Raw genomic sequence first — 20,393 nt, 5'->3', positions numbered from 1 at the left:
TGGCGACTTGTTCCGTAGAAATGGTAATGCATTTGCATTTCCCGCCAAACACCGCTGACTTGCGGTTAGGCTTTTGAGCCAAAGGCTTTGGTTGAGGACCCTCATCGTTCTCGTGTCTAGGTGCGGAGCCCTGGCAGTATCCCAGCCCACGTAGAACCATGAATTGCACATGTGACGAAATGATTTCTGAACATTCTAAGAGGGTCTTTTTTGGATGAACCTTGCGGGAAATTCCCACAGAATTGCACCTACTTGTCCCAAACTGTTGTTCGGATTCGTATTCCATTTTGAACGCACAAATCCCTCATCTAAATAATCCGGATAGAAACAGGCTGAAACAAAGCCGTGCTCTTGTCTCACGTCTGTATCCCACAGAATCTCAGGCGAAAGGCAGGGTACTTCGTGAGGCGAAAAGCTATTACATGAGGACGGTCTCTTCTCGGTCCCATGGTAGTAAAACACCAGCATTTAGTGTTGGTTAATGGCAATCCACATCTCACGCTGCCGCCCAATTTTCCTTTCAGCCAGTGGTCCAGACACAAAATGGCTCACTTCTCGTTCACGAATCTCCTGCTGGTAGTGGGATTAGGGTATTTCCTCTTCACCGCTTGGTCCTTGTACGAAGTGTTCTTTCCGTCGGATTGCAGTGGAGAGGAAATGAATTGTCTAAAACCCAGCTGGAAGCCCCAAGATCGTTTTTTTGTAAGTCTACTCTGTTTTCACAAATCATATCCACCCTAAAGCTTGAGTTAGATTTGGTCAGCAGTGCAGGTAAACCATCGACTAAATGGTTGAAGACTGATTATTTCGTCCTCGATGAGGGGCTAGTTGTGTAAGTTTCCACTTCACAATGTTGATCGAATGGTCTCTTAGTTCGTTGAACCTAACCCCGTCGGCCGAGGTGTTCGAGAACAAGACAGTCCTAGTCCAACTTAACCTCCGTGATGAAACGAGCCTGTTTTGGTCTCAGCGTGTTCCTATCATCACCCACAAGGAGCCAGTTCGTACAGCGTATAATCTCCTCAGTGGAATGGTGAGTTTTTCTTCTGTCTTCGGACTGCGACAAATGTACCATTTTTACGGAAGGGTTTGCATTCCTCAACTTTTTATGGGCCTTTTCTACTGCTATCTTGCTATGCTTGGACAGCTCTCGAAAGAAGAACAAACTGTTGGTAACTTTTCAGATTTTGATGAAGTGCTTGTGAAAGTCTCAACACATCATTGCCTACAGTTTCCTCCATCAGCGGATCACCGAAACCCATGAACATTTGCATTTCAAGTGGCACGTTCTACACTCTTACTCCGCATTTTAATTGCCCACGTTTGCGTGCGTGCGTGCGTGCAACGACCAATACAATCACCAATAAAATGAGTGTTGGATCATGACAAATTTCAATCCCCGATCCTTTCTTCCCGCGCACATGTCAGCAAGACGGTCAAGTTAGACACTTTCTTGCGGTGTCATGTAGGGAAGTAAAATAAAGCTCCGGAAATTAGAAGACCGATAATGGCCATAGACAACTTGCTTTACTGAAGGGACACAAGATATGAAGAGGTCCCGGGGTGTGACTCAGACAGCAGTACATTCTTACATGAATTTTCCTCACAATGTGCCAACGAGACCGTTTAGCCCGTTTACAGACGTTTGTAGATCTCTATCACCAAACCATGTGGTGTTTCGGGTGTGAGGATTAATTGTCTTGCATAAACGCGCCTCTCCTGTGTAGGCCGTTTTGCAGACACAACACGGGGTCTGTTTGTCTCATCTGTCGACAGTCGACCAGTCGCGTTGCGTGTCAAAAAGGCAACGAAGTCAGTTAACGTAAAAGCTCGTTTGTATCTTATTACAGGTAGAAGTCTTCTGATATGGATTTTAGTTGCTGTTGAAGAGAATTACGTACGCAATGGTGCACTGATCACGTCTGTGTCCAGTATGCGTTGCCCCACTTGTATAAATGTAAAGTAGTGACTGCGGGAAACTCGTTTTTTTTGGGGACCACAACCGTCAGTTCCCCTGTAGGCTGATCTTTGTAATCTTGACGTAGAGTTCCCGTCAGGGTGATCTGTCGTGATTCATTCTAGCGGAATTCTAACGGCTTGATAGCGACTGAGTACACCCCTTTCATACAATCTTAGCAAGTGTTTTCGCTGGGTTGATTTTCGACTTACATCAACTGTCCGCAGTGGATTTCTTGTCATTACACCTTATTTTAGGCGAACGGAGCTGCAGCAGCTGGAATTACTACACTTCGATGAGCGTCTTTTTTAGCGACAGCAATTGAACTGATCTGACTGCACTTTGGATAAGCAGGGAGAACATTGAACTTTTGACAACGCGAGATTGGCTCGACCCATCGTTTAGCTGTAGCGCTCGGTACTTAGCCGTCATGCCACCCCAAGGAATCACAAAGACTGATATGCTCCCAGATTGCTACCCAAGTGTAGACAAGAGCAGTCGAGGTGCCGAGGTTGGATTCGAACCACGGACCTTAACCACAGCTATGTTGAGCTTGGTCCATAGCCCCCAATGCTATGGGTGCTCGAGAGAAGAGGCTTGATATTAAATACTTGAATTGACTAACCTCGTCAGCTGCACAATTTCTGGTTAACAATTTTGTCATTTTCATGTGTCCGTAGAACAAAACAGGCGATGAGTCTGCTTCATCATCATCATCGGAGCCTTCACCACCTGGACAGCCAGATGACCAATCACCCGTCAGTTTTTGGTTATCAACGCTGCGCGTTTTTCTCCTACGAACCCCTGTGGTATTTAATCTGAACACGGTTGCCGCAGAACTTGTTCCACACATTCGACCCACTTCGGACAAACGCAGCCAGCGACCAGTTTACCTGCCAGTCGTCTATGTGAATCCGTTGATGCAACCGTCTGCGGACTGGACAGAGACTCCTGTGGTGTCACACAGGGACGAGCAGGAATACCCAACCATGAAATTTACCGTGTCTGTTGAACCGCAATCGATAGGAAAGTTTCGCCTACGTTGTATGCTTGGAATGATGGCTGAACAATTGCGTTCCTACGGTATGTGTTTGCTGTTTTATTGTCTCTTATTCACATGATGCCAATACCGCCCCCCCTAAAAAAAAGAAACCTGACCACGGGGGTAAAGCCCTTCTTGGGTGTGATGACTTTTCGTTGGTGAGGGGTCTCATACCTGGTACGCTGGGCTTTCGTCTTACCAGGAGACTCGTTCATCATGCGCCTCAATAGCGCGGTTTCCTTACCTTTTCGTGCGTTTTTGTATCGTGCACAGTCACATCGAAGCCAGTGACCAAGAGGCCGATCGCCCTCGATCCGGAAAAAAGAATTTGAAATTCAGTCACAAAGTCAAGTGACTCGGCTACTGTGCCATGGTGATCCATGGGTTCTGCTTCGGACTCGTAATGATCAAGATCTTTCAGTGCCATAGTTCGAGTGCGCCCCAGTGCGCACGTACCGCAAATGGGTCGCAGCAAGAGGCCCACTGTTTCGCAGACATTTTGGGGCGAGATGGCCCAAGTGGTTAGAACCCGAATTTACTGACCTGGAGGTCCGTGGTTCGAACCCGACCTCTGCCTCTCGACTTCCCCTATCTAGGCTTGGGCAACCTGGCAGTATCCCAGCCCTCGCGCTTCCTTCGAGCAGCATGGCAGCTAGGCATGAACTATTTTTTTTTAATTTTTAGACATTTTGACCAGACACGTAAACGGATCCTACAATGCCTTTTGTTCCGGTTGAGCCTAGATGTGATCGGCCACTTGACTCTACGGCCAACAGCAATCCAGTTGCCAAGGTCTCACAGTACAGCAGCCGCGGGCGAGTATGTATGATGATCAAATGAGAAGCCCAGACGAGGGAGCTACCCAGAATGCCTATTCTCCGTCAGGCTTGTGCACTTCAACTTCGCAGCAACACAACACCGCAGACGTGTATGGTTTTTCAATATCGCCAACAAGTTCAGCAATAGATCTGACGTTGATACATATTTTGATAAGGTTGCAAGGTTTTTGTCTGATTCTGAGTTGTTGAGTCCAAGCAGACGTAGTGGGAACGAAAGTACACGTCTTGGGATGATGTTTTAAGCAATCTTGGCAACGGACTTGCAAACAGTGCATCACAATTCGGGATGACGTCGTTAGTGCACGATTGGGTGTACGTTTTTACCTTTCCTGTCCGCCTTTGTGTTAATTTCAAAGGTTATGTTCAGGCATTTCTGGTCATCAAAGATCGCGTGTACCAGATCAAAGTAAGGGCGAATTAGCCCAGTGGTTAGAACGCGAATTTACTGGCCGGAAGGTCCGTGGTTCGAACCCAACCTCTGCCTCTCGACTCCCCCTACCTAGGCTTGGGCAACCCGGTAATAGTATTGCAGCCCTCATGCTTTCTTCGGGTGGCATGGCAGCTAGGCACTGAAAGGGTGCTGCAGCTGAACGAAGGACTGTGTTGTATGGGTCCGAGACATGGTCTCTGCAGGTAGATGATGTGAATCATATTCAAGTTTTTGGCCACCGATACCCCAGAAGCGTTTCTGACATCAACAGTTCGTAACGGCTGTTTTGTCATGCAAAGGGTACTTGAATCCCAGACAAAATCCAGCACCGTCAACTGCGATGACTCGGTCATGTCCTACACATGCCGAAACACCGTCTACCTAGAAGAAAGTTGTTCTCTGTGCCTCCTTCAGAATGGTGGAAACCGTGAGATGGAAAACTTATGACTTGGCAGAAGGGTGTGAAGGAGATTACGAAGAGTTTGAGTGTTTTTGGTGCTGTCCACCTTCCAGGATGGGGTCCCCCGTTTGAGAAATTGCGGCTGATCGATGGTAGTGGCGTTCTTGCCATCAGTTTCTTTCTGGATTGTCTGACTGGGTGTTTGGAGGTGTAGGCACCCCAAAATGCCTGCACTAGCCAAGCATCAAGTCCCTCCCTCATCTGTTCATCTCACTTCGGGGCTTTGAATATCACAAAATAAATTTTGTGTTTTTGCAGCAGTGGTGAGTCAACGGTGGTGTTGATTGCTTCATATCCTTAACGGGTTTTACTGTTTGGGAGCCGCCATAGTTACGTTTCCTCACGTCCCTGTGTGGTGCATTGTGGCCTGCGTCTATGCCTCGGTTGGCCATCTGCTTCTAGTTTTAGTGAATTTTATTCTCTAAGCGGATTCGTCCTGTTGCTGTTGCGTTGCGGTCTGTTTTCCTTTCACCTGATTGGTTGCCTTGTGTGTCTGAGTAGTTTTCATTTTTGACCTGTTTTGTTCTCTGATTCGCTTAAACTTGTTCTTACGCGCTGTGGATTGTCAATTTGATGTGTACTTTGGATTGTGGCTTTACCGGTTCTGTTGCAGGTGTTCCGCGTTTTGTAGAACACGAGGCCACATCACTTATCCACACCGTAGAGATGGAGCACACTGGACTCATCAGAATAATTGTGACAAGATGTGAGGATGTGAACGCAAATTTACTGGTTGTGTCGCTTTCTTTAAAGCTTGGTATGGTACTGAGCTCGGTGATTTTCAAGTCCTTTCATCCTCAGAATTTGTTAACCAGGGTCGATCTGGGTGTGTTCTTTGGGCGTTTTTTCCAGTGGAGTTCCACGCCTCCTTAAACTCGCGTTTTTCCGTCTAGTTTGACCGAGTTCACTGAAGTTCTTCCATTCGACCTCGCCTTCTTCTTGGTCTTCATAATTTGAGACGAACGGGAATCGATTGTCTACTACGGGCGTGTTTGTGTTTGCCCACTGTTGTTGACGCCCATTTTTCCGTTTGTCCCACTACTGTTTGTCACAGTCTTTAATGTGAATTTCGTGAAACAAACTTTTCTCTGATTCGCTTAAACTTGTTCTTACGCGCTGTGGATTGTCAATTTGATGTGTACTTTGGATTGTGGCTTTACCGGTTCTGTTGCAGGTGTTCCGCGTTTTGTAGAACACGAGGCCACATCACTTATCCACACCGTAGAGATGGAGCACACTGGACTCATCAGAATAATTGTGACAAGATGTGAGGATGTGAACGCAAATTTACTGGTTGTGTCGCTTTCTTTAAAGCTTGGTATGGTACCGAGCTCGGTGATTTTCAAGTCCTTTCATCCTCAGAATTTGTTAACCAGGGTCGATCTGGGTGTGTTCTTTGGGCTTTTTTTTCAGTGGAGTTCCACGCCTCCTTAAACTCGCGTTTTTCCGTCTAGTTTGACCGAGTTCACTGAAATTCTTCCATTCGACCTCGCCTTCTTCTTGGTCTTCATAATTTGAGACGAACGGGAATCAATTGTCTTCTACGGGCGTGTTTGTGTTTGCCCACTGTTGTTGACGCCCATTTTTCCGTTTGTCCCACTACTGTTTGTCACAGTCTTTAATGTGAATTTCGTGAAACAAACTTTGAAACAAAATCGAATGCAAGGCAGATAAGACCAGAATTAAGAAACATAGACTCGTGACGATCAATTGTCATCCGCCACCATTCATAAAGATCAGGAGGGTAAGAATTCAACCCGGACGGCCTCCGCATATGCCGCAGTGCCTCCGATACCGTTTGACCTCGATGGTTTGTGCGTTGAAGACAAAGATAGGCTGGTTCACATTGTTCAACGTTTTCCAATCAGTGGAGTGGAAGACGTGAATTGGTCAATGCATTTCAGCAACTGTTCTGCTTTCAGACGGAGGTGCGTTGAAGACAAAGATAGGCTGGTTCACATTGTTCAACGTTTTCCAATCAGTGGAGTGGAAGACGTGAATTGGTCAATGCATTTCAGCAACTGTTCTGCTTTTCGTCAGACGGAGTATTTTTTTCGATCGTTTCAGCTTGGGTCCGGGTGAAATGACGACATCTCAGCCCCAAAATAAGTTGCCAAAAGTTGGCTGGTTTAATTTACTGAAAACACTCACGGTCAATAGATTATTGTAGTTCCCAACATCTCGCCCAATCGGTACGAGGATTTGAATCTGATTGTATGCAGCAGTCAATGCCCAAGAGTTTTCAGCAACCTTGTGAGCAGTTACCTTCGCTTTATTTTGTGATTTTCTCGTTAGAAGAACCACACTACACCCCCCTGGTTGTTGGCTTGAACCTGGAGGGAAGAGTTTCTGCACTCGCCTGAAATTTAACAACGATACCCAGAGTGCTGTAGCAGTCTCTGTGTGATATGAGCGACCATACCTGTATGTCCTGCACACGATATCATCATCATCATCATCATCGACAGCGTGACATCAGTGTTCAACACTGATGCTTCACCGCCGTACAATCATGACTTATTTGAAAGCCTTATTGTAAAGAAAAGAGTAAAGGTGGACGGGGGAGGGACTTAGTGCTAGCTTAACACAATCATTCCGAGGTGCCTCCAGACATTCACTCAGGCAATCTGGACAGAAACTGACAACAAGAACGACACTGACATCGGTTGGAAGCCATATCTTGTAGTGTCTCCAACCAGGCACAGTGAGGATCACGCGGTCCCCATCCTGGAAGGCGAGTAGCACCGACAGCACCCAAGCGTTTCGTCATCTCCTTCATACTCCTCTGCCAGGTCATGGGTTGGCCACCTCTCTGTTTACGCCACTCCGAATTGGGCATGGAAAACAGTACTCTCTTCGGCAAACGATGGTTCGGCATGCGTAAAACATGTCCCAACCAACACAGCTTAGCAAACGCGGCCGGAGCCTTGCAGACTCGTGCATTCACCTCATCCGTCACACTAAAATCCGAACTGACAGGACATTCAAGATACGTAAAACGCTCCACAACTTCCAGTACCTCTCCCCGGATTGTAAGTGGCGTGTTCAGTGACTGCACGTCCATGTTTATAGTGGTCTTCCGCAACAGATGCGTTTGCTCAGGTGAATAAACCTAAGTGATATAACTTCCAGCATGTCAGTTAGTGCGGGGACCTTCTCAGTATATTTGTCATCAACCATTTTGTGTTATATGTAGTTATATGTAGTTCCTGTCAGTCAGCTTCCTTTTTTGTTTCAGGTTTCAAGCAGAAAGATATCGACGATGTTCGTCAACTTTTCCTGGACACCAATTTCTATTTCCTTGTGACCACCATGTTTGTATCGGTTTGTCACGTAAGTCCCCCGAGTACCCTTGCGAGTTAGTGAATTGTAATGAATGAAACAATAGATAATCGTTCACTTGTGACGTCATTTTGGTGCCTAGGTGCCACGTCACCCAAAGGAGGCATGTGGATTGAGATACTGCCAACTACTCAAGCTTAATCTGTTGTTGTTGGATTCGAACCACCTACCTTGCGGTCCGGAGGTTCGCACGTCAACCAATGAACTAGTCGATTGTAGTCTTGATCTGCCACGTCACAAGTGCCAAACCGCTGAACATTGCCTCGTGTTGTAAGGGAGGGGAATGGGTTATACGATACCCATATTTCTTCTATTTTCGATGATGTTGCAGGAAACACGTCTAAATGTTTCGCGAAACAGGTTTGCGACAGCGTTATCACCAAGAACGGCCGCCATCCAGCCCGGCATATCAGAATCTTGACCGAGTGACCCATTCGTCAGAATTCAAACACAATGTAGATACGAATTCCACTTCCAGGATCACTTACAAGGCCCCAACGAGTCAGCCAAAGGCGGTAGTAAAAGAGTATGTTCTAGCTACATCCGGGTCGATCGTCATCAGGCTACGGAACTGTTCGCTAACTTCAGGAAATACACTGCATGCAGTGCTTGGATCAGATAGTCCTGGCGTTTCAACAGGACAACAATCTAACCATAACGCCTCACCTGGAACCCAGCTGGGTCTCTCGTTCTTACTAAAAAAGAAGTTTTCAGCAACCTTATGAGTAGTGTGTTACGTCTATCGAATCTAATCCCATTATTATTCTTTGAACTGACACACCAGTTCGTGTTGGTTTTGCTGTGCATCGCGACTTTGTGGTCGTATCGACCTCCGAGTGGAGACCTTTGCTCACCATTGCCTTGTTTCTTGCCGTGTGGTTCTGCGATAAACATGAGTGTCCGGCAGGATGACTGAAGCAGGTATCTCGTCATTTGTTTCTTTGTTTGCATGATTGGATCACAGGTACCCGTGCTTGATGAACTGGCTTAATTCCCACGTGGCTTTGAGTAACGTCCTCTCGGTTACTATTTTCCTGCGGAATTTGAATGAGTGAAGCAACGGTCCAAAGTCTTCTCTCCATACCGATGTGATTGGTACTGTTTATGGATCAGAGACATGGCCTCTACACTCAGAGGACGTACGAAAGATGTCGGTGTTTCACCATTGGTATCCGAAGCACTAGTCGGGTCTTGTGGGAAGATCGGATTAGCAATGCCGAGGTACGCCACATGGTCTTGGAAAGAAGGAACTCTGTCGCAATAGATGAATTACTCACCCTCCACAGATTGCGCTAGTTAGGACATGTACTTCGTATCCCAGAGGACTGCCTGCCTCACAAACCTCTTTTCGCTCAATCATGTGATGAGTGGAAGTGACCGAGAGGTGTATGACCCGGCAAAGAATTATGAAAACCGAGTCGGGTGAGCAACTACCGCCTCCCTGGATTGGGACCCCGGGAATCAACTCACCAACGGTTATTGAAGCTGGCAGGAATGGCCTAATCTCGTGGTCAGTGGCGTTCACGCATCAAAAGCAACCGCTTTCAATGCGTATCTACCCGATTCCCGATGAAACTGAACATACTCTCGCCTACAAGACCCACACTTTCCCGTTTTCCGGTGATCGAAACTGTGCTAGCTGGAACCAGTGTGCCTGTGGTACACAGTTTATAGCTGATAAATCCAATGGATTTGAGGTGTTCTCCTGAACAACCTTAATCGAGCGTATCCCTCCATTCAGTTTGCTTCGAAACGGAAGTTGACAGCGCATTCGACTTCTCAGAAGATTGATTACTCAGAGATATCTCTGTGAAAATCACACGTGGACGGGTATTGATTGTTTCCAGCAGTCCGGTGGGCTTATCAGCAAATACGGTACTACGAATACAATTGTAAAGTAATAAAAAATTGTAATAAGAAAATTTCAAATCGTGGGGTTACGCCGGTTTTTGTATACGGAGTTAGATACTACTGATTCCCATTGGGATCTTGCTCAAATAATCCAGGTAGGAAGTCGTATACCTACGCAGAGTTTACATCGAGTTAAATGGCCCACGAAGTTGCACTAAACTAGGTGCCTGATGGCCAGATCGAAGAGTGGCCTACGTTCAGATCAAAAACAAGAAAAGAGATGTAGACAAGAGGCGGAAACAAGAAAACAAGGGATCTCGTTGTACACAATAAGAATAGAAGAAAAGTAACGACATCAATTGGACAGCATACAAGCTGTCAAAGTTTTATGCCACTGGAGCACCGATCTACACTAAAGAACCAAGCGAGCCGAATCTAGCCTGCGGATACACTGGACTGATGCTTGCTCACGGTTATCGAGAGAGATTTAAAGCCAAGAATATGTCACAACCATTGCAAGGAATCAATATATCCTATAAAGGTGGTGCTTTGGCAGATACAATCAATCGCTGCCTGTTTCAATCCTTACAACGCATGTTTCCGGCTGCAACTATGCGGTCTTGGCTCACAAACAACTGTTTGCTTAAAGACGGTCTCCGTGCTCGCTCAGGCTTAGGGTAGTGTATTCCTTCCGCTTTTGTTCAACGAAATACGTTGGGCACACAACGCGGCAACCTTCCAAGAGAATACATGAGCATCTCTTTTGCCGGAACACCAGTCAAAAGCTCGATCGCGTCACACAATCTACGCCGGTCACGAACTAGTCGGTTCATGTCAACCACCAAATATTTAGTAAACTACCAATGTTGGTCCAGAGGCGCAACACAATCGTGTTGCGACTGTCAAAGACAACTCATGTGAGCGCCTGGGTCATGTGACACCAATCGATCGACTCATTCGCTCAGCAGCCCTTCAGACCACCCCACAGCATGTGGATTAGGTTTCACTGATAACCAGTCGTTCGTGCCTCCAGCTTCTCCAATACACTAACCAATCTTGGCTTATTTAGTTATTTAGCTCAGTTTTAACCACCAGTTATGTACTGCGCTGATGACGAGATCCCGAAACATCAATGTTCGTCACTGTGTTCCTGCAGAACCGATAGAATGAGTGCACGTGCCTTTTATGGTCCGAAAGTCTCATTTCCTAGAACGCCACAGTCTACTACAGTCATGTGTCCACTTGCCACAGGCAGGTATTCTTCATCCTTCTCCTCCGAAACTTACCGAATACGCTGCAATAGATCGATCAATGCCGTCGGTGTGTTCAGGAGCGACTTGACGTGAACCTCAACCTGCCATGGACTTAGTGACAGAACGGTTCACATTTTTGTCTAATCTACTAAGTTATCGTATTCGTGAGGATAATTGTTCTCCAGATTGCTAGGATACTTTTTCCCGGTTATGATTGCCCGTGGTGCAGGTATGCCTGTCCGCCTCCGTTTTTCGCCGTTTAATTTAAGCTACTCGATAGTTTATAAGTAGCACGAATGCCCAGTATTTCATAATCCGTTCAAGATTCAAAGGCGTGTGAATTTGGGAGCCAAGTATGTTGCTCCCTTATCGTATGCACATGGAGTATATGCATGTAACTAATATAGTCACCGTATTTTGTCTAGGCAGAGTGAGCAAATGTTGCGAGATGGCAACTACCGAAACACCAAATTTGCCTTCCTCGCTAAACGTTCCACGTTGTCTAAGCCCGGGGGAGTTTTCCATGGGGTGAGATGAAAAAAGCGCCCACTATGCGGTGGTTCGCCCACTGAATGCTCACTTTTGTTGTACTGACCATGACCGCAGAAAAACTAGAGGTAGTTTGGTTCAGCGAAAACCAAAAGTCTTCATGGCAATCATTAGAACACCAGTTTTGAGAAAATGATGAGGTCGATGAAGATGATGGTTCCATAAAGAATTACAACGTCGTAGGTGCACCTCGTTGATCGGCTTCGGACCGCAAAAACACCTCAGTAACTACTCTTAACTACTGACCGTAAAAAATCTGTTGTGTCACTTGCGTAATAACTCTGGTGAGACGGCTAGAACGCTAACATGACTTCGAATTCGTCACTAGTGACAAAATCAGATCACCAAACAGACAACTAGATATCGGTTGTCTTCCTCTCTGCAGGCGATGAAAAACCCACCTACACTCTCCATTTACAGAGACAGACTCTCAGACCGCGTCCAAGTGTGATAGCTTGATAGGCTGATTAATTGATAGCCGGACAGAGGTCGAAGTAATGGTCGCCGAACAACCGTGTCTTATCTAAAATCAAGAAATACGTTTGCCCTGACCAACGCTGGGTGAATTGCTTCAACCTCCCATCCAAATAACAACGAGTGAACGAAAGGAATATCCATCCATTCGACAGAAGCCTATTACAATTCGACCTTGACACTTTGAGATGGATGTGACACTCTATGAGCCTGTATGCTCATGGGACTTCTGCTTTTGAATTCTCCCGAAAATTCGTGATATTTCCAAACGAGGGTGGAATGGCCATTCAGTACCTTTTGACCCCACGTCTTTTCAGCGTATATTGGTTTCGGTCTGAGGATAATAACCATCTATGAAGCTGTCTGTAAAGCAGAATTTTCTTAATCACGCAGTATCTACATAATCAGAGAAAGTGAAACCTTGGTTTGTGTGGCACTCTCCAGATTTCCCAATCGTTCATCCTTGCTACGTTGTCTAGCACACATTCATCTCCCCCATGTGCGAAACCATCCTTGTTTAGCTCGCCATTTTGTTTCTACATTCAGATTCTCTTCGATTTTCTGGCATTCAAAAATGACATTTCATTTTGGCGGAAGGCGAAGAACACCACTGGACTATCGATGCGCACCGGTAGGTCGTCATTGACTTGTTCGCCCCAGCTGCACTCTGTTATCGTGATTATGCCAACGGTTAATTGGTTTGATACTGCCAATGGGCACAAGTTCCGTAACACAAGGCAACAATCGAGACTGAACCATGCAGTGGACTGCTGCGAATCGCATCACTGGGAGTTTGACGACAAAAACATACTACTAACTGATGAACAGTAGTTACTTGAAATTAAAAGTCTACTCTGTTGCTGTATTGGGTACAGCCTTAAACATAATGTGAGGGGAGTGTTGGCCATACAAGGGGTGGAAAGTAGGCCAGATTTGTGCACCTGACTTTGCCAACAGAAAATAACTTCATTATTTTGTTTTTCGCTGTCATGTACGGCCCCTGTTGTCCATCTCCCCCAGGGCGGATGTCATTCAGAACACCGGTGTCCCCAGAAACATGACAACGAATCGACTTGTACAGATGCACAACCATACAAGAACGGACGTCGCTGTAGGGATCACTGTTATATTTGTGAGCTATTACAGATTAAATTGATACAGAAATCATCCGATTGCCACACCTCAGACCCATTCAACGTCTACTCCCTGTGTTTTGTCAACAAAGTTTATCCATTTTCTGTCGTGCTGTTCTCCTGTATTCCCCTGTAGTTGTGTGGCGGTTTGTCAGTTCGTTCATCATCTTCTTACACTTGTGCGAAGAACGAAGTAGTCTTTTGGTCATCGTGCCCATGGGGATCTCAACCTGTATCGAACTGTGGAAGTTGGCTCGTCTGACCAAGTTCTCGTTCAGCTTCAAACACGGTTTTCACCGGGGTCAACGGTCCAAGGCTGAGCGAGAAACGGATGAACTCGATGCGCAATTCATGTTCTGGCTCCAGATTCTATTGATCCCCTTGTGTTTGGCTGGATCCATTTACTCACTACTCTACACCCCACACCGAAGGTGAGTGTTGTATTCGGTTCGGAGAGACGAAAAAATTTATTTCTCCCGCCTCCGTTCTTCGTGGGTAGAGATGAAAGTCACATGACTAATTGCGTGTCTGTTTCACTGACATGAATCCGAATTGCTGCGGACGCCTTCAGCGTCACCGGAAACGATTGGGTGTTGAATTTCACGTGGGGTTCACTGCCAGTTGCACACTCCTCTTGGTGATTCCCCGTCTCTTTCTCAAACGAGGCTTCTGTTGCTCAAATGTTTCACTGTTGAATTAAATTGCCTAGTGTAGGTAGAGTTCTAAACTGCCCCGGTTTGTTCGTTCTTACGGAGCGGACAAGTTAATTTGGAATTTGAGATTGACGTGTGATGTGTTGAAACCGAATCCCTGACTGCACTGCACCCGTTACACTCTATCCCACCAACTTACGAGCCGTAGGAACTTTTCGGCGCATTGCTTTATTTCGGCTTCCTCGTTGGTCTGTTCCAGTTGCACCACATTCACCCACACTTGCTAGCTTTTCTTTCAAGTTTCTAATTCTGAAGTGCTGATCATCCTGTCCTGTGGATCTACCCACCTTTGTTGGACTTGGCTTCACTAGCGGCTCACCCCTAGAGAGCTCGCGAACTGGTTTGTTCAGGAGCGATTTTACCCGCTGGATGAAGGCCATACGCTTGACGATATACAATAAGATAGGCCCTTTCGAAGGACCCGACAGTATTTGGGGCTCGTCGTCAGAACGTACACATCTAGCGACTAAAATGTTAGCGATAAATACCGGTCAAGAAAATCGTTCAGCTGTAACACCCTTCCGGTGCCTAGCTGCAATGCCATTCCTCATGAGGCTGTTGAAAGTTCTTAGACAATCCACGACTGGTTTCACCCTTCTGGGGTCTTGTCGGGTGGTCGCAATCCCCAAGTTACCTACAAACTTACGTTCTGCTGGAACACGAATCCGATGATGAATCCGACACAATTGGTGAGCCACACTCACTTTCAGACTAATTTGGTTTTAACGGGAGACTCAACTGAGTCCAGCTCGGTCCCCAATAGAGGCGAAACTCAAATTGGACTGTTTTCGAGAAACCGGTCGTGGGCTGTCGAAGAGTATTCAGCAATCTTGTGAATAGTTTTCTTTATGAAAATATACTGCGATATCTCGAATATCGCGCCAACTGAAATGTGAGGCGGTCTGTGTGCAGCACTTTCAGTTGTAGAATACCATAAACGAGCGATTCAGTTGAGTCTCTCGTGAAAACCAAATTGATTTACAAATGGGTGTATTTCTCGAAAAGCTCTTAGCAACCTTATGAGTAGGGCGTAACTTCTGGAATATTGCTCCAGCGGAAGTATAAAGCGGCATGCTGCAGTACATGTAGTCGAAGCAAACCCACATCAACTAAAGAGTGAGCTGGGATTCAAATCAATCAATCAATCAATCGCTCATTTGAACACCGTTTGTTAAATGCCATGCCACCCAACGGTTGAACGAGGGCTGGGATACTGCCAGGTTGCCCAAGCCTAGACAGGGGAAGTCGAGAGACAGAGGTCGGGTTCGAACCATGGACCTTCCGGTTAGTAAATTCGCGCCCTAACCATTTAAGCCATCTTCCCCCCCCCCAAACCTGCGATTCAGATAATAATAAATCAATGTACAAATGAGTGAGTTTCCCCAGTCTTATCAAGTTGGATAGAGGGTGGTATAGAGGCTTGTTGTGTAAGCAGATATGGTAGCTTGCGTCCGATGACCATGACAGTCGGGTCATGTGACGGTTGTCAGCGGTATCCGACGCGCTGATTGGTCCAGTGTTGTTCCAGCACGAAGGCTACCTGCCCATTCTCTTGCCACATTGCCGCGTCCTTCACTTTACGAACGTATGAGGAAAAAACGACCATACTTTGCTCAGATTTGCTTTGAAGCACCACCCAAAACTGGTATTTGTAATTAGGGACTTGTTTATATCAGGGGACACACTTAGATAATGACCGGTGAACAGTTCGTTTCTGAAACTAGTTTATAAAAGCCTACGATTTCTCGTGCAGTTTATTCCACGGACAGATACGGTGACTTTTTATCTGTCACCTCTGAACAGAGCAGATATAAGGTTACAATTGATAGTGAGAGGGGGGTTGGCAACTGCTAGTCTCTACTGAAAAGCCGAGAATCACTGTACAGTTGTCTCATTCCCTCCATTCAAGGAGCCAATCAATCAACACCTGACCACGTGATGTGAATTGCGTGATTGGAGGATGACTGTCGCTGTGTCCTGTCCAAGTGAGAGCTGTTCAGTCGCTCCAGGCCGAGTAATGTACGAGTGGGTTCGAAACTTCCTGTTGGAGTTTTGTGAGACACGCACTGTTGATGATTCCCAATAAGGATGAAACAGTTGTACTGTGCTCCTTGGGTTTTCACTTCGAACCCGACCTCTGCCCCTCGACCTCTCCTGTCTAGGCTTGGGCAATATCCCAACCCTCATGCTTCTTTCGGGTGGCATGGCAGTTTGGCACTGGAAGCGTACTGCAACTGAACACTAAAAACTAAAAATCAACTAATCCAGAATAACTGAAACCATCGTTCACTGATCTTCGCATCATCTTCCCAGTCATTAGAGGAAACCAGCCCACCACTATCCAAGGAACTCCTTCTCGCCAGACTAACGTTGAAGTTGATGAAATCTTGGCCGCCCCATAATTAGTGGAAACGTGTCAGGCTAATGGACAAACAGAGGACTCCTCTGATCCATGGTGTGAAGGCTTCTATCCTCTAGTAACATGGTATCGAAACATCAGTGTTGAACAGCGAGATGGCTCAGTGGTTAGAGCACGAATTTACTGAACGGAAGGTCCGGGGTTCGAACCCGAGCTCTGCCTTTGGACCCCTCCCGTCTAGGCTTGGGCAACTTGGCAGTATCCCAGCCATCGTGCTTCCTTCGGCTAGCATGGCAGCTAGGCACCAAAAGGGTGTTACAGCTGAACGATGATGATGATACATTCTCACACCTTACCGACTGTGACTTCAGAAACTTGCTGTGGAAATCTTTTCACTGTACTGGAATGAAATAACTTTGGGCTACCGAGATCGCAGTTTGCGTCGCGTGGAACATTCACACATGCGTCACGTTATCGCCTACTAGATGAATTTCTCTTCGAAATATCCGTTTTCAGGATGGAGCCACATCGACGTAAATTTACCGGTTGCTTAGTGTCTCGGTTGGGAACGTACTTCGGTGCTCCGTTTGCTTCGTTCAGCTAGTTATTAGTTCTATTGTTTCAACTTTTTATTGCTATTTTTCATCCTTTTTCTGTTTATGTCATGTGAGTGCCCTCAGTTGGTTTCCGGCACGGATGTTGACATGCGGCGCACGTCACTTGACGTTCCCCTACTCTCTGTGGTAGCGCTTCGTTGCTTGACGCTCTGTGATTTCTTCTCCCGTTTCCCAACGCCTCTGGTGGGTCTGCGGAAGGCGGGGGGAGGTGTTGTGGGCAACATAGCTACTAGCTATCTGCTGAACGCATGGTTCACCTCAATGCTGGACAAACGCACGTTGTTTTTTGGGGTGCGAGGGAGGCTTGTTTTGCCCGGGTTTTGACAGTGATTGACTAAATTCATTGCCGCTTCGGCTGCGACGACTGAACTATTTGTGTGTGTGTGTGTGTGCGCGCACACACACCCTCCTCTTCCGCTTTCTCTTCGGTACCCTTTTCAAAAACATTTGGTTTACCTCGATCTGGTCTCGTTTCATCCGGTCAATTGATTCTATCATTCATCGGGAGAATTATTGAACCCAATTCACTAAACTATCACAAGAAAGGCCTCCAGAGACTTTTCTTTGGGGATCAGAGGACAATGCTGTTGCCTGTATCAAGGAAAGTTGGTTATATCTTTTCTTTTAGAGGCCTATGTCGTGGTGACTGGCTCACCGTATTGATGCCCTAACGATCTCTATGACGATTCGTTTTTTTTTGGGCTCCCTACATCAGACATACTTATTTTAGTTACTCATTTTGATGGTGTTAATTAGTACATCCTTTCCTTTTTTCCAGCTGGTACTCATGGTGTCTGCAAACTCTAGTGCATGGTAAGTCTCCTGATTTGTTTACCCTCACAGACTTTCGAAAAAAAAACACGAAGTTATTTCTAGTACTCGCGCGCGCGTATGATGTTCTCTGGTCTCTCTGGATATTTTATGCACACAGCGAATGCTCTATCCGCAACTCGTCGTGTCGATATTGACGAACTTGTTCATCTAACAGTCCCTGAGGATCTCGTGGATAGTGCCACAAGTATATTTCTCATACATAAAAAATCGTTCAGCTGTAGTACCCTTTTGGGGCCTAGCTGCCACGCCACACGAGGGCTAGGATACTACCAGGTTGCCCTTACCTAGATAGGGGAAGTCAAGAGGCAGAGGTCGGGTTCGAACCACGGACCTTCCGGTCAGTAAATTCGCGCTCTAACCACTTGGTCGATCTCGCCTCATACAGCAAGGCGATCGACTTCTGCCCTTTTGTCTGTTCTTGTCAGTAGTTTCGCCCGTCAAGGAGCTAAGTTGTCCTTAATAAACTGTTCTCTTCCGTTCGCCTGGGTTCATTCGAGCTAATGACCCAACGATCGCATGTTTTGCGCTTTGTACGTGTGAAGGTTCGCGATACCAGATACTACTAATAATAGTTAAAAAATGATAATCGTTCAGCTGTAGCACCCTTTCAGTGTCTAGCTGCCATGCCACTCAAAGGAAGCATGAGGGCTGAGATACTGCCGGGTTGTCCAAGCCTGGAGAGAGGAAGTGGAGAAGCAGAAGTTGGGTTCGAACCATGCATTTTTCGGTAACCACCGAGTGACCTCGAGCTCCCTGGGACGCACAGCGTGTTTTCCCGGGTATGCAAACACCCTGTTCGTGGTAACTGAAATCTCTCAGTCAAAGAGGCCTGTTTACTCTCGGGTTCTATTCTCAACTGAATTTGGTGCTCACTTCAAACAAAATTTTCGGAGCCATGTAATATGTTAGTGTCTGTTTGCCGTACGGAAACACGTCAAACATTTCTCGTTTACGGGAACTTTTTCGTGCCGAAAAATCTGGGATGCGAAACCCACTTTCTGACCACTTAAGCTCAGGAGGTGAATTTTCCAGAGCGCATTTTCAGTCGTCCAGGAAGAGGGTTGTTGAACTATGCAAGTGGTTGTTTCACTTGGCTCAGTGGTTAGGGCGCGAATTCACTGACCGAAATGTTCGAGGTTCGAACCCGGTCTCTGCCTCTCGACTCTCCTTGTCTAGGCTTGGGCAACCTAGCAATACCCGTGCTTCCTTCGGGTGGCATGGCAGCTAGACACCTCGGAGAATAATCTTCCCTTGGGCTGATAAATCTTCGCACTTTGATTTCCCACTGTATTCTTCCGTTTGGTCTGTTCGTCATACTCGACGATGACTGACAATGCACGCATGCGCAATTTTCCGATTGCACTATCCGACGAAAGTTGAACACAATGAGCTGCCTTCAACCGCAAACTGAACATCACTTTTTGAAGTCTCGCCCCGGAGCTCGGATTGCTTCAAATAGGGTGCGGGTCGCAGGTGGAACTGCCAACTACTCGTGTTCCGGCCATTTTTGTTTGACTGACTGTTGCGCGGTTGCTTTTCGCTTCATATACGATGTAGTGAGCACTCTGCGAAGTTTTTGTCAACATAGCCTTGGATACGATGACGTGGATTGTTTGTTTCGATATGGCGTGTGCAACAACGCCTGATACTGAGGTAATATCAGGACGCGCCCAGACGTGGAAAAGTACATGTGCAGAGAGTGACACATCCCCAAAGTCACCCCGATGCAACACTGGCAAACGGATGTTCACAATGGCGATTTCATTTGAACAGATGCACTCTCTCCTCAGACAGCACCAGCAACAGTTTGAGTTGGCGCAGTTGAAGCTCATCGAGACACTTACTGAAAAATTGTCACTACAAAAGCCGATTAGCCAGACTATTGAGTCGTCCACTTCAGTGATCGACACGATGCTCAACGCGATGCTTGAATTCCAGTTCGATCCGATCTCATGCATTACTTTTGATTCTTGGTTCAACAAGCATGAAGACTTTTTCAGATTGGATCTGGGAAGCAGAGAAGATTCTTAGAAGGCAAGACAGCTAGTTGGTCAGGAAAATCGGAGTTGCCGAGCATGAACGCTTTACGAACTACATTTTGCTACGAAAACCAAGTGACCTGACTTTCGATGAAACTGTTGCTGTTTTATCGTCAATATTCGGAGAACAGGCTTCCTTGTTCAACCTTCGATATCACTGTGTTTTGTCCTGACAATGAAGCCGTGTCCCAAGTTCTCTCTCTTCTCCTTATCGCGTAGTCTCGCTGGCTCAGTGCAGACGTAACCAATAGACGGTCACACACGATACGACAGGTAATGACCGTACCAATGTTTTACGCATATGTATCCATCTCTGCAAGGGAAATCCCGCAGCGTTCAGCTCATGGCGGTGCTAGAATTGAATTTATGTGACCATCGTTTTTTAGACCAAACTGGCTTGTGGAAAACTTTACGTACCTCGGTTGTTGTATTAGCTCTGACGGAAGTGTGTCTGATGAAGTCAGTGCAAGAATCTCAAAGGCTCGAATCACGTTTGCTAAT

At 46.5% G+C, this 20,393-nt stretch overlaps 1 protein-coding gene across 1 annotated transcript in view; it reads left to right on the top strand.

Annotated features, from left to right (window-relative positions):
* T265_13841 (hypothetical protein) overlaps window positions 1-20,393 on the top strand; it is a gene marked incomplete at both ends in the record, with an annotated part of 35,496 nt that overhangs the window by 1,271 nt on the left and 13,832 nt on the right. The window contains 7 exons of the mRNA XM_009170819.1: window positions 744-832; window positions 874-1,033; window positions 2,638-3,040; window positions 7,967-8,061; window positions 12,744-12,828; window positions 13,467-13,761; window positions 17,798-17,832. Of these exons, the coding sequence (XP_009169083.1) occupies window positions 744-832; window positions 874-1,033; window positions 2,638-3,040; window positions 7,967-8,061; window positions 12,744-12,828; window positions 13,467-13,761; window positions 17,798-17,832 (1,162 nt within the window). The remainder of the gene's footprint in view (window positions 1-743; window positions 833-873; window positions 1,034-2,637; window positions 3,041-7,966; window positions 8,062-12,743; window positions 12,829-13,466; window positions 13,762-17,797; window positions 17,833-20,393) is intronic.

The sequence above is a fragment of the Opisthorchis viverrini genome, assembly GCF_000715545.1.
Source record: "Opisthorchis viverrini unplaced genomic scaffold opera_v5_113, whole genome shotgun sequence".
Taxonomy (NCBI): domain Eukaryota; kingdom Metazoa; phylum Platyhelminthes; class Trematoda; order Opisthorchiida; family Opisthorchiidae; genus Opisthorchis; species Opisthorchis viverrini.
This window is presented reverse-complemented; position numbering and strand designations above follow the sequence as displayed.